The sequence below is a fragment of the Rhododendron vialii genome, chromosome 3a (genome assembly GCF_030253575.1).
Source record: "Rhododendron vialii isolate Sample 1 chromosome 3a, ASM3025357v1".
Lineage (NCBI taxonomy): Eukaryota > Viridiplantae > Streptophyta > Magnoliopsida > Ericales > Ericaceae > Rhododendron > Rhododendron vialii.
In genome coordinates, this window is record NC_080559.1 from 947,200 (window position 1) to 960,006 (window position 12,807).

The window sequence follows — 12,807 nt, forward strand, 5'->3', positions numbered from 1 at the left end:
TGACTGCGAGTAGCAAGAACTGGGCTGCAAATAGCGGCCACCACTGGCATTTATGTACAAAACAGAAACAGAGACTTCTTGGAGAGGTCCGGAGATCTAGAGAGAGAGAGAGTCGGGGTGGATTTTCACCCCCACCCCTCTTCCTTGCTTTCCCCCTCTCTTTCTGATATCTTCCTTTCTCCTCCTCTCTCATTCAACCACCACCCACTCCTTAGTCCCTCCTCTCATCTCCTCTACTCTTCTACTTCATGGTTGCGAGGTGGTTAAGACTTTTTCTTCAGAGAGATGAGATCTCCCACTCTCTCCATCATTTTTTGACTCAAAAGCCAGATTTATGATGCTAGATCTAATTTCTTGAAACCAATTCAGTGACGACAATGGCGGCTTCTACAACCTTCACTCTGCGACAAGAATGAGCTCAAATTGGTACAGCAGATCCATCCAAGAAAGCTTGCTCTATATTCATACCTAGCCACTCTAATTCCCTTTCACGATTGTGATCGACGGATCCAATTCTAACATCTTGGTTCCAAGCGACTTACTTTTTTGTTTTATTTGTTTGTTGTAGTATTTTTTTATTTTTTTGACTAATAGTATCCACTTTTATTGTACTGTATTTTTTATTATATATAAATCGCATTTAATTATGGTCCAAAAAATAAAATGTATGTACAAAACATATAGAACATCCATCCATCTAAAAAAAACACCCCATAGTTTTCGATCAAATTTTAATAATCCGAACCGTTCAATATGATCAGAAATAGACCTAGAAGAACTTGATCTAAACAGTTTTTAACTTAGATTTAATGAATGGTTCAATTAAAAATCGCTCACAACAAACACTTTCTGGTCATTTTTTGCTAATTTCTAGCGAGCACCTTCAAAATCACATTCTGCGCACATTGAACGGTTCGGATCATGAAAATTTGATCGGAAACTATGAGATTAAGAGAGAGAGACACATTGAACGGTTCGGATCATAAAAATTTGATCAGAAACTATGAGATTAAGAGAGAGAGAGAGAGAGAGAGAGAGAGAGAGAATATAAACACAGGCTACTGCTTGATTAGGACAAAAGATTTAACTTAAGTTTCTGGTGTTTCAGAGCTTTTCCAACCATTTTTAAGAATATGAACAGAACAGAACAGAACATCCATCCGTCCCAAACATATAGAATATAAACACAGGCTACAGCTTGATTAGGACACCCTTCTTGAGAAAATTCAACTTCGGGCCATAAGACATCAAAAAGATAGTAGAGGCCTGGTGGAGTTAAAAAAGGAAGAGTGAAAACTGGTGCCACCAATTGCATGCATATACGACGGACTACAATAGGAGTAACTTTAAGCTTTTATGCTGCTGCTGCTTTTCTTCGAGATCCTTTTTCGCCCTTGCAAAATGTAGGGAAAAAAGTAGTAAGTCCAAATTCAGTAATTCGGGGCAAATGAGTTTGCAAGTCCATATTCTAGATAATTAATTCCGAAGATCATTTTTTACCCCATTTTTCACACAAGCGGAACTTAATATCTCCACATAATGCGATTAACTAACTACGTACTATTTTCACTTAAAATAGTTCCACAAAAAACAATCCCTTGTCTCCCTATTTATTTATTTACTTATTTGGCTTTTAGCTACCGGTTTTAACCCGAGGTCACACAATTGGAAGAAGGAAAAAAAGAATCCAAATTCAAAATAAGGAAAAAAAGAGAGGAAAATGTCATGTCACATTACTTTCATTTTCAGTTGGTCACCGTTTGATTGACAACGACTCTAATGCCTGTGTCACTTCCACAGTTGATGAGGCCCTTGGCAAGAAATGATACTGTATCTTCAATGGCAGAGGGAAATCTTTTGAAAACCTAAACAAGAAAATTCAATACATGAGGAAGTACGAACTCAATGGAATATTCAAGATTATGTTTGAAAAGAACTGTTTAGTTGGGCCAACTCACAAGAAAGACATGGAATTGTGACATTTTCAAAAGCGACAACAAAAAAATTCAACAATTGGCCAAACGAGTATACTTACTGGATCACCAGCTGCACAGAACAAATCCATAAGTGATGTGGATAATGTAAGAGGCCGGCCATCTACCAGGTGAGGACCATCCCTCATTGATAACCGAGCAACTTTCCTCAGTTGCTTACCAGCAAAAGGATGGAAACATACAATCTCATCTATCCGGTTCAGCAACTCAGACCTAAAGCCACTTTTCTTCTACATTAAATAAAAAAAAGCAGAGAAAAGTTATTGCACCAACATTTGGAACATGTACATATGAGGCGATAAAGAATCATAAAACCAAGTGATATCCATGTCTAGCCAAATCCAAAAATATTACCTTTTTCCGTAACAAGTTATTTACCTGTTGCATAACTTCAATAGAGGAATCGTATGGATCAGCATGTCCGACAAGTTGTGCAAGAACCTTGCTATTCCCCATATCCGAGGCAAAGATAACAACAGTGTGTCTGAAATCTACAGTATGTCCTTCCAAGTCACACAACGTACCTTGATCAAGAACCGAAAGTAACGCACTAAAAACAGAAATGTGTGCCTGCTCAACTTGTGAAAATACAAGAATGCTGTGTGGCCTCATCTGGACAAGCTCTAACAGCAGAAAACCATGTTGGCCATGGCCACTACACCAACATACCACAAAAGTACAAGTCATTGGATTAAAACTTTCATAGTAGTAAAAGTAAACAGCTAAAAAGTATGTATAAAGAGGCCATACGTTGATATCTCCAAAGGCTCATATAGAAGTCGGAAAAGTGAGTCTGAGTCACTGTACTTAGACAAGTCAACATAAATAAGTAGCTCCGTCCCATCGTCAGAGACAAAATTCTCAGCAAGACTTCTTACAAGATCAGCCAGACCAACACTAGTGAGACCCAAAAATAGGAGTGACCTAGTAGGTTGATGTGGCAGATCATGAGGAGGACGAATAGATTTCAGCAATGCCTCGGCTACAAGTTCGATTGCCTGATTTTGTCTGACCACTCTTCTGGTCAACAACATGCTAAGGCCCTGAACTTGATTCATGGGCCTCTTGCTTGGCCTCTCTTTCTCAAGAGGCTCTGTCTCCTCATTGGAACGGTTTGATGTTTCCTACAATAAGACTTTGTAAATAAGAACAAATGCAAAATTCCAGGGAATGCTTTTAAAAACAGTATTAACTATCCACTGGGAACAAATGCACAGCTGAGATAATCGGTACCAGTATAGACAGATTGAGTACAAAAAGGGCATGGACTGCATTGCTTATGAGATCATCCACTGCATTAAGCAACTTCTGCACAGTGTCAGCAACACAGCTGAAATCTACCACAGCCTTTGCATTCAGCAGATTCATCAAAGTAAAGAAGTCTTGACGCAATACGTAGATTTTATTGACTCGTTCCTTCTCTTTGCAGTACATTATTCTGAATTCCTTTAAAGATTCCTTGAAATGCTTCAAGAACAAGTCTTCCAGGTAAGTGCCACGCTTCTCGGATCTATAGGACAACACCTTTGTTCCCATCAGGGCATCTATGTAGACCACTAACATCTCATCTGTTTCATTGTTTGCAAGAATGCCAAACAGCATAGGGACCACATTCTCCTCGAGCCAAACCTTCATAGCCTGTCCACCCTTGAGACAAACATAAAACAGGTCATCTCAAGACATCACATCAAGCTTCTTGAAAAAAGGGTTTGCATACAATTTATGTACAGTACAAGCCCAAAGCAAAATATAGTTTAGAGCGGATATATAACTACCAACAAAGATGGAAGACATGTAAGTTGTATTTGTATAGTTACTAAATGAGAAGGAACATCTAAAAGTTTGCCTCAGACCCTGGGATCTGCCGCCAACGAAGAAGAATTGATTTTCCTATTTTCAGCTAAAATGAAAAAAGATAATCCTTAGAACTCAAAGGTTAGAAGAAATCTAAACCCCACTTAATAGGAGGATATAACTATGGTGAGAGCACCTTTTACACAGACTAAATGAAGTTGACATTATGCCAGTTTGAGCAGATCCTAGCTCAAAGTCAATTTGGTCCCTGCACAGATTGCAGCTTGAACGCACATGCAACCATCACTGGCAATAAAAGCCCCTACATTTCAAAGAATTGTACAAAATTGCTGTTCAAATAGACAAAGTTGTGTTTATATTTGGCCGGGCCAAAAGTACCAGAAAGATTTGGGCCCTGCACAGATTCCAAAAAGTGAGCATTTCAAAGATTTGTAAAAAGTGTAATGTACCACAATTCAGATTCTTTTATGAAAGTGCTGGTAGTGAGCAAATGATAATATATCATGGCGGTTATAGAGGTTCTCAAAGTGAAGTTAAAAAGTTGCACCTTGAATGTTTCTATTACATCTCTTCCCCATGAAAATATTCATGCTAAACCCACAAGGCCTTCAGGATAATAGCCATGGCATGGGTCAAACATATCGTTGACTGTTACTTTGACCTTACAAAATATAAACTAAAGGCTAAGTTGAGCCTGATCTATGTGGTTCTTACTGAGCTTGCATCCTCTAAATTTGGATCAACCTGACGGTGCTTGTCCAGAACTAACAAGCCTACACAGATCAGAGGAAGGCCATAACAGTCAATTACATGCCTAACTGCTGACAAAACTTTGTTCTCTGAAAAGATAACAGAATGAAAGGGAAGGCAGGAGTAAAGAGGTCAAGTACTTGTTGAAAGAATTCATTTAAATGCACCCTCCATTCCTCAAATTCCCCCAAGGAAAGAAATCCGAAAGGCCCAGATTGAAATCTTCTCTTTTCCTCTCCTTTCCATTAAAAAGCCGTAACGGCCAAGGAAATCCTATTCATCACATACTCATTCCTTCCCATCTCTTCCTTACAGCCATTTCCACCCCACCAAGAAGACTATATGTCTACAATTAAGCAAACAACCTACACACATGACCCATTACTACACTTAAATACCTCAAAATTCAAGATCACTGCAATCCACGGATCCCAAACCTTGTTCTAGATCTTGAAGTGAATGCTCAGTACACAAGTCAGCATGTAATGATTTAATAGTAATTAAATTGAGAATATAAACTTACATATGGCCTGAATGTATGCCTCACAACAAGCCCACGCAATGCAGCCTCAGATGGGTATAAGATAAGTCTTCTTGCTTTGATGGAGCTGGCAATGTCCCTCAGCTGGAGCCTACCAACAGCCATAGATTCTTCGTAGGAGAGGACATTGAAAACAATCACTTCATCCAGTTTCTCAAACAACTCAGGTTTGAAATATTTTCTTGCCTGCGTAATATATGAGCCTCAGAGAATATCAGAATAATGGTTTAAAATTAGAGATTTGCACAATTGGATAGACCCAAGATGTGCTCCTTGGGTAAAAAAAAACGTATTCTTACTAGTGAACTTACCTCCATCAAAAGAGAGATATAGGCACATCGATGTTTAGGATATGGTGGTGGATCATTACACAACTTGGGATGTGGTGGTGGATCATTATAAAACTTGTCTTTCATGAGGCCTTCTTGAGACCAACATCTGCAGCCCCACGGTTCGAACATGTAATCTACAACATTTGATGTCATGACAATCAATGTATTTGTGAAATACACAGTATTTCCTACGCCATCTAATACTCTTCCATGAATTAAAATTGTGATCAGAAGATCTATAACAGCAGGATGGGCCCTATCAACGTTGTCCAACAAGATAACCCCAAAAGGCCTCTTCTTCACAGCCTCTGTAAGTAATCCTCCAGCACCACATTCTTCACTACTATTGGACCAGAAGAACAAAACATGCTCAGGTAAAAGTTACAAAACCATTATTATCAGGAATCAAAAAAAATTGAGTAACAAGCTAAAATAGAATGAGCTAGCAGATGAAAACCTGGAGGGGGCACCAAACAGGCGTGAGGCAGAATCTGACTCCCCATAATCTAACATGTCAACTTCAGTTAGCAATTTGTCATCATCGAAAAGTTGTTTAGCAAGAGCTTTTGCCTGCTCCGTCCTTCCTCTACCAGAGCCATATAGGAAGAGAAATGAGCCTAAAGGTCCAGCGCCAGACTTCCGCCTCCTCAAGGCCCGGCTAATCAGAAAACTAACATGGTCTTGTCCAATTACCCTCTCAGCCAATCTTGATTCCAGGTCTTGCAACGGAGGATTTGAGCCGCAAAGGAGCCAGGAAGCTGGAAACCCAGTCAAAGGGCTTGCTACCTGCACAAGCAGCCATCCCCCCCAAAAGAAATGTCATTAAGAAAGAAAAATTGCCCAAAGAGCATCGCATAACACCAGGCAAACCACCAAAAAGTGCAAGTTATTTACACCTCTGCAACTAAACGTGGCGTAACAGCAAGGTTTTGTTTGTGATTCTCATGTACTAGATGAGAACTAAAACACTGAGCCATCCCAAAAATGGGTTTCAGTTCTGTCTTCTTATCCACTTCAGCCTCCTGCATAAAAGAAACAAGCCCTTGGCGCAGTTGTTCTAACATTTGTAGCTCTTCACCTCTCCTGTTGCACATATTCCTCCCCATTACTATTGGTTTTGACTTCTTCATAAACTTATCCCACTTGTCCATCAAATCTTTATATTCCCTTTCTACCTGTAAGAAAATAATTCAAAACAACATTAATCGTGCATCAAGTCTTCTTATTGGAAATGTACCAAAGTTGAAAGTTGACAAATGAACTACTCACACGAGGAATCCACAATCGTTTTCCATGATCCTTCTCTTTCTTAATTTCCTCCAATTCAACAAGCGCCCGACACAACAAGTATTCATCAGTATCCAAAGTATTCTCCTCTACATCAGTGTCGAGGTCAAGCCTCAATCTCAAACAGGCATTCTTCACCAGCCCAAACGCCTTTTTTTGGAGCAGATCCTCAAAATTGTCAGAACCCACTTCTTCATTAGCAAATAAAACTGTGAACAAACACAAATGAAAAAATAACAAACACTGGTGAGAATCTAAGTATTTGATTACAGAATTTAGAACCTGTTTTCTGAGTTCATTTTAGAGAAACATTGGATTGTTTGGTTGGTTGACGGTTTCCAAAAGATGGTTTTGGGAGAATTTTGCGTACAATAACCCTTCAAAAGTTGGTTTTGGGATAATTTTCGTAAAATAACCCTTCAAAAGATGCTTTCCAACATTGAAAAGCACAACCATTAATCACATGCAACGTGTTTTCCTTCTACAGAACATTCTCTAAAACTGAATCAAGAAATAGACAAAACAAACCATTGGAATGTCTAATGGTAATGCGACAAGCAAGATAGAGAGCCTCCGAATGAATTTCAACACCATAAGCCGTCTCCAGCTCATCCTTCTGCCTCAGAATTTCAGTAACCATTCGATCCATTGCTACAAAACCCTAGGGGAAATAACGTACAGAAATAAGTTAGCCTTCCAGAGAGAACAATCACATAATCTGGAACCTAAAATCTTTCCGTAGATACATATTGCATACGGACATATATGGAAATATACCGTCATTATTAGACTTACATCTGCATGCAAACACAATGAATCCACGAGGCATCACAATGAAACAGACAATCGAAACCCTAGTTACCGCTTAAACGAAGCATAATGACTTAAACCCTAGTTTAAAAAAAATTTAGGGCAAATCACAATGAAGCAAACGAAGAAACAGACAATCAAAATCTAAAAGTTCATAAGAACAAAACCTAGTTATCGCTTGTAACCCTAATTTACGGCTTCTGGATGTATCGATTTCTTGGGTTGGACGTGGAGAGAGGAACAGAATTTGCTTTTCCGTGATTCCCAAATACTATACTTTCTATTTCTTATGCTTTCTGCCGCTGTTATTCGGATGTATCGATTTCTTGGGTTGGACGTGCAGAGAGGAACAGAATTTGCTTTTCCGTGATTCCCAAATACTATACTTTCTATTTCTTATGCTTTCTGCCACCGTTATTCGCAACCCTTTATTTTCTCTTATAGCCCATTAAATATTTTTTAAATTATATTTGACAGTTAGTTATTGAAATTGAGATATATTTTCAGCACTCAATTATCGAAATATAATATTTTTTTCAACAGCTATTTACCGAAAATACATGTTCGGCAGTTGTTTACGGAAAGTTGAACATATTTTCGACATGTAGTTACCGAAATATAATCTTGTTTTCAACAGCTATTTACCGAAATATTATTTATGATTTTCAACAACCACATACCGAAATATAGTGGATTATGAGAGAAAATAAAGGGCTGTGAATAGCTGCGCCCTTTCTTATCGGGCGCCGCTATTCGCAGCCCTTTATTTTCTCCCGTAGCCCGTTAAAATTTTTTAATTATACTCGACAGTTAGTTACCGAAATTGAGATATATTTTCAGCATCCAATTACCGAAATATAATATTTTTTTCAACAATTATTTACCGAAAATGTATGTTCGGCAGTTGTTTACCGAAAGTTGAACATATTTTCGACATGTAGTTACCGAAATATAATCTTGTTTTCAACAACTATTTACCGAAAATATTATTTATGATTTTCAACAACCATTTACCGAAATGTAATGGACTATGAGAGAAAATAAATAGTTACAAATAGCAACGGCCTTCTTATCTATCTATGGACTCTTTATATCACGGGTTAATTACATGTTGCCCCCTTAATTTACCCGTTTTACACCATACCCCTTAATCTGTAAAACGCTACAAACTTCCCCTTTCCACAGACCGAGATAAAGGAATGAAGTTATGAAACTATGAAAGCAATTGGCGTGGGCTGCGTGGCTGTGAGATTTTAACCTGATTCTCCGTTTTCCTTAATTTTTTCCCTGATTTTTTTGGACTTTTCCCTTTTTCCTTCTTTGTTGCATCCGGCGGTTCATTCTCGTTGGGTTTTATCTCCTTGTATGGGGGCTTTCTAGTAAAATTGCTTAGTGGTGAGGATCTTCGAGAAAAGTCTGCTACACGTTTCTTTCTTCCCTCTTTCATCTGTGGGTTACTGAGAGAGAGAGGTAAACTTTAAGTCACGTGACCGGACCACATATCTGGTCCCCCAATAATGTTGCATAGGCTTTCGATTATAGGAATTAGGAAGGGTGCCCCGTAAAATGAGTGGTAAGATTAAGAGAGATAAAATAGTACAAAGTATATGAATCCATAGTATTATGCGCAGGGACTTATAATGCAATATAATCCATAGTATAGGGACTTATAATCCATAGTATTAAACTTGACAGCATTATGCGCAGGTATTAAGAAATGTATATGATGTGTAATTAAATATAGTGATTGATTCAACTCACATGCCTAGTCACATGATTTTTTCCGTGAGCTTTGGCTATGAATTCATAGTATAGGGACTTATAATGCAATAAAAACATCAATAATTTACGTACTGCGGCGAGAACATTTGGCTCCAACTTCCCAAAAACACCCTCAACAAAACACAAGGGAGGGAAATTGAAGAAAAACAGGCGCGCGAAAATTTGCTCCAACATGCTCGACTTCGCCTCCCCAACTCCAGCCATGGAAGAGAATTATCACCCAACTTCGACAAAGACGCGGGGCCATAAACATGAATCTCAGCCGTGAAGCTAGAGGTTTTAGTATCGATTTATCATCGTCGTCCGTCGTAAACATGAATCTAGGTGGCTGAGGTAGTGGTTCAACTGTAGGCGAAATCGTCAATGGATCTCGGCAAGGAGGCGCCCGCGCGCTTTCAAGTGACCGGAAGTGTGTGTGTGAGAGAAATAGTTGCTCATATCCAGATCTGCATAATGTATCGTTGTGGGTCAATGCCGATGATCGGTGGCGCTTTTACCGAGGATGGACAACTGGAAGCTCGCCAGTACTAGGGTTCCAATTCGTTTTGCCGTTGCCGGAGTTGGTAACGAGTCGAATTGAAGAGGCCATTGTTGAGCCAGTGGTCGGAGAGTTTAGTGGAGAGTCCATCATTTCCATGGGGTTGAAGACTTGAAGTGACTGATATGGCTCTAATTAGCTATTGTTGACATCTGTGGTATATGTGCCCATGAGTAGTGCTATTGTTGACATGTGGTAAATGTGGTGTTATTTCAAGTAGTGTTTGATGAAATACCTCACAGAAATGTGGTGACTTGAAATTCATTCAACAACTGTTGTTTATTGGATCAATTAGGATCCTCGAGACCAAAGACGGTAGGAACTGACAACATTTGTAAACTGAACTCTCATTTCACATTTCAATAAATCAACAGTTTCACCAATACAATTAAAGGAAGCCCTAGCTCTACTTTATATATATATAGAGATTAAGAGTTATTAATCCTTAACTAACTGCACGATTACACTAACAGAAAGTATTAACAAGCACTAATAGAAATCCTAGCTGGCACACAAATCTGAGGTCAGTTGACGTCATCTATAGTGGAAGTCGTTGTACCAATTACAGTAGCAGTTGGAGTGGTGGAGTGTAACTCACTTAACACACCTTTGCAAACTGATGCCGGAAGATCTGACAGCAGCAGTTTGGCCTTGAGAAACTGAAATCTACCAATAGTAAGTGAATTGGTAAGAATGTCTGCAACTTGATACTGAGAAAGAACATATTTGATGGCCAATTGATGATGAAGAACTTTCTCTCGGATAAAATGAAAATCAACCTCAACATGTTTTGTGCATGCATGGAAAACTGGATTTGATGCTAAGGAATAGCAGAAACATTATCACACCATATTAGAGGGGGAGGAACTGGGGAAGGCAAACGTAAATCTTGAACCAATCGCATTAACCAAACAAGCTCAGCTGCTGTATTTGCCAAGGCCTTGTATTCATCCTTTGTTGAAGATCTGGCAACAGTTGGCTGCTTTAGTAAATGCAGAAAACTGCATCAAAAAATGCAAAAAACTGCAGTGCTCCTTTAGTTAAAAGAAGACCTTGAGGAATTGTACCCTTGAGATATCTTAGTATACGTTTAACTGCTGTGAAGTGGCTTGTTAGAGGATTATGCATATGTTGGCACACAACATTCACAGAAAAGGAAATTTCTGGTCTAGTTAAAGTCAAGTACTATAGAGAACCAACCAAGGTTCTATAAAACTCTAGATTAGAAAAAGGGACATCAAGGATGACAGTGTTAGGCTTGAGAGAGGAAGGAGAGGCACAAGGCCTGCAATCTGTCATACCTGCCTTCTTAAGCAAATCAAGAGTGTACTTAGCTTGGGAGAGCATAATGCCCTGGGGCATAGGTTACACCTCTATGCCCAGAAAATAATGAAGAGAGCCAAGATCTTTGAGAGCAAAATCTGACCCCATACTCTGAATGAATTGAGCCACTCAAGAGGGACTGTTACCAGTGATCAAAATATCATCAACATATACCAATACATACACAAGATCTGATCCCTGAGAAAGAATGAACAAAGAAGAGTCTGCCAAACTGTTGTGAAACCCCTTTTTAAGTAAATTGGTAGACAACATATCATACCAAGCTCTAGGGGCTTGCTTAAGGCCATATAAAGCTTTATGAAGTTTACACACATGATGAAGAAACTGAGGGTTAACACAGCCTTGAGGTTGTCTGAGATACACATTCTCTTGAATAGATCCATGCAAAAAGGCATTGGAGACATCAAGTTGTTTTATTTCCCAGCCAAAATGAAGAGCAAGAGATAATACAAGTCTGATAGTGGGCTGTTTAACAACGGGACTAAAGGTCTCATTATAATCAATACCCTCTGTTTGCTGAAAACCCTAAGCTACAATTCCAGCTTTATACCTAGACACAGTCCCATCAGCATTCCTTTTGATTCTAAAGATCCACTTGCAACCTATAGTAGGAGTATTAGGAGGAAGAGGGACCAGAGACCATGTACCTTGTTGAATTAGAGCAAAATATTCTTCTGACATTGCCTGCTGCAATTCAGGAAAAATCATAGCCTCTTTAAAAAATAGTGGTTTAGAAACTAGAGGAGAGTGAACAGAGAGAGTAAAAGGAATTTTAGGCATAAAAATTCCAAATTTAGACATGGTGTGCATGGAATGAGGAGGAGGGACAGCCATTAGAGAAAGGCACAATCGTTGGAGAAGTAGTAGGGGGAGAAGAAACAGGAGAAGAGACAAGAGGAGATACAGAAAAGGAAGAAAACAAGGAGGTCTGAGAAGAAGAAGGAATAATAGGAACAATAAAAGATGTTGTTCTAAAGGAAGGAATACCAGAAGAAGGGAGAACAGAAGGAGATGAGGACACGGAAGAGGATGAAGTCAACTTAAGATAAAGGAAAGTCAGTTTCTATGAATTTAACATGTCTGGAAACATAGACTCTATTAGTAGTGGGATCCAAGCATCTATACCTCAAACTTGCATAGTCCATCTTGGATTTTTACTTTGAGATAGCAATAAAACATCCATTGCGGGCTTGATTTTTACACTATTGAAGAAAAAATTAGTTAATTCCTATATCTGTTACTAATTGGTCGAATAACACATGTCTTGCTTTGAAATTATGGTTTAGATTTTAGACAAAAAGATTTGTAGAATTTGCTCAAGCATTTACGCATGGGCAATTCATATGTTTTTGCCGAGGACTGATCAAAAGATTAAAGCTTACAAAATGAACAGTGTAGATTATTTGGATGGGATCCGATATAAATGCCAAATAACTAATATTCATCCTACTTCTCACTTGCTCAGAATTGCTTCCATTTGATTGCATGTAAGTAGGGGTGGCAAATTGAACCCAGACCCATTAACAACCCCAGACCCATCAACTAAAAAATAGATCCAACCCAACCTATTTATTTGTTGGGTAAGAATGGATCCAAACCCAACTAACCCATTAT

At 38.8% G+C, this 12,807-nt stretch overlaps 1 protein-coding gene across 2 annotated transcripts; it reads right to left on the minus strand.

Annotated features, from left to right (window-relative positions):
• Positions 1-1,043: 1,043 nt before the first annotated feature.
• Positions 1,044-7,880, minus strand: LOC131320764 (chaperone protein ClpB1-like). 2 transcript variants are annotated; one of them, XM_058351610.1, is made up of 13 exons: positions 7,715-7,880; positions 7,248-7,380; positions 6,702-6,928; positions 6,329-6,607; positions 5,890-6,218; positions 5,412-5,775; positions 5,083-5,286; positions 3,228-3,641; positions 2,745-3,118; positions 2,373-2,649; positions 2,036-2,224; positions 1,738-1,865; positions 1,044-1,393 (listed from the first exon to the last, which is right to left on the minus strand). In XM_058351610.1, exons 2-12 carry the CDS (start codon positions 7,366-7,368, stop codon positions 1,746-1,748), a joined length of 2,898 nt encoding a protein of 965 aa, XP_058207593.1. In that variant the 5' UTR covers positions 7,369-7,380; positions 7,715-7,880; the 3' UTR covers positions 1,044-1,393; positions 1,738-1,745. The 2 variants fall into 2 exon arrangements, with proteins under 2 accessions (XP_058207593.1, XP_058207594.1); XM_058351611.1 differs by lacking the exon at positions 7,715-7,880 and having other exon boundaries at positions 5,412-5,453; positions 5,484-5,775.
• Between the last annotated feature and the right edge of the window lie 4,927 nt (positions 7,881-12,807).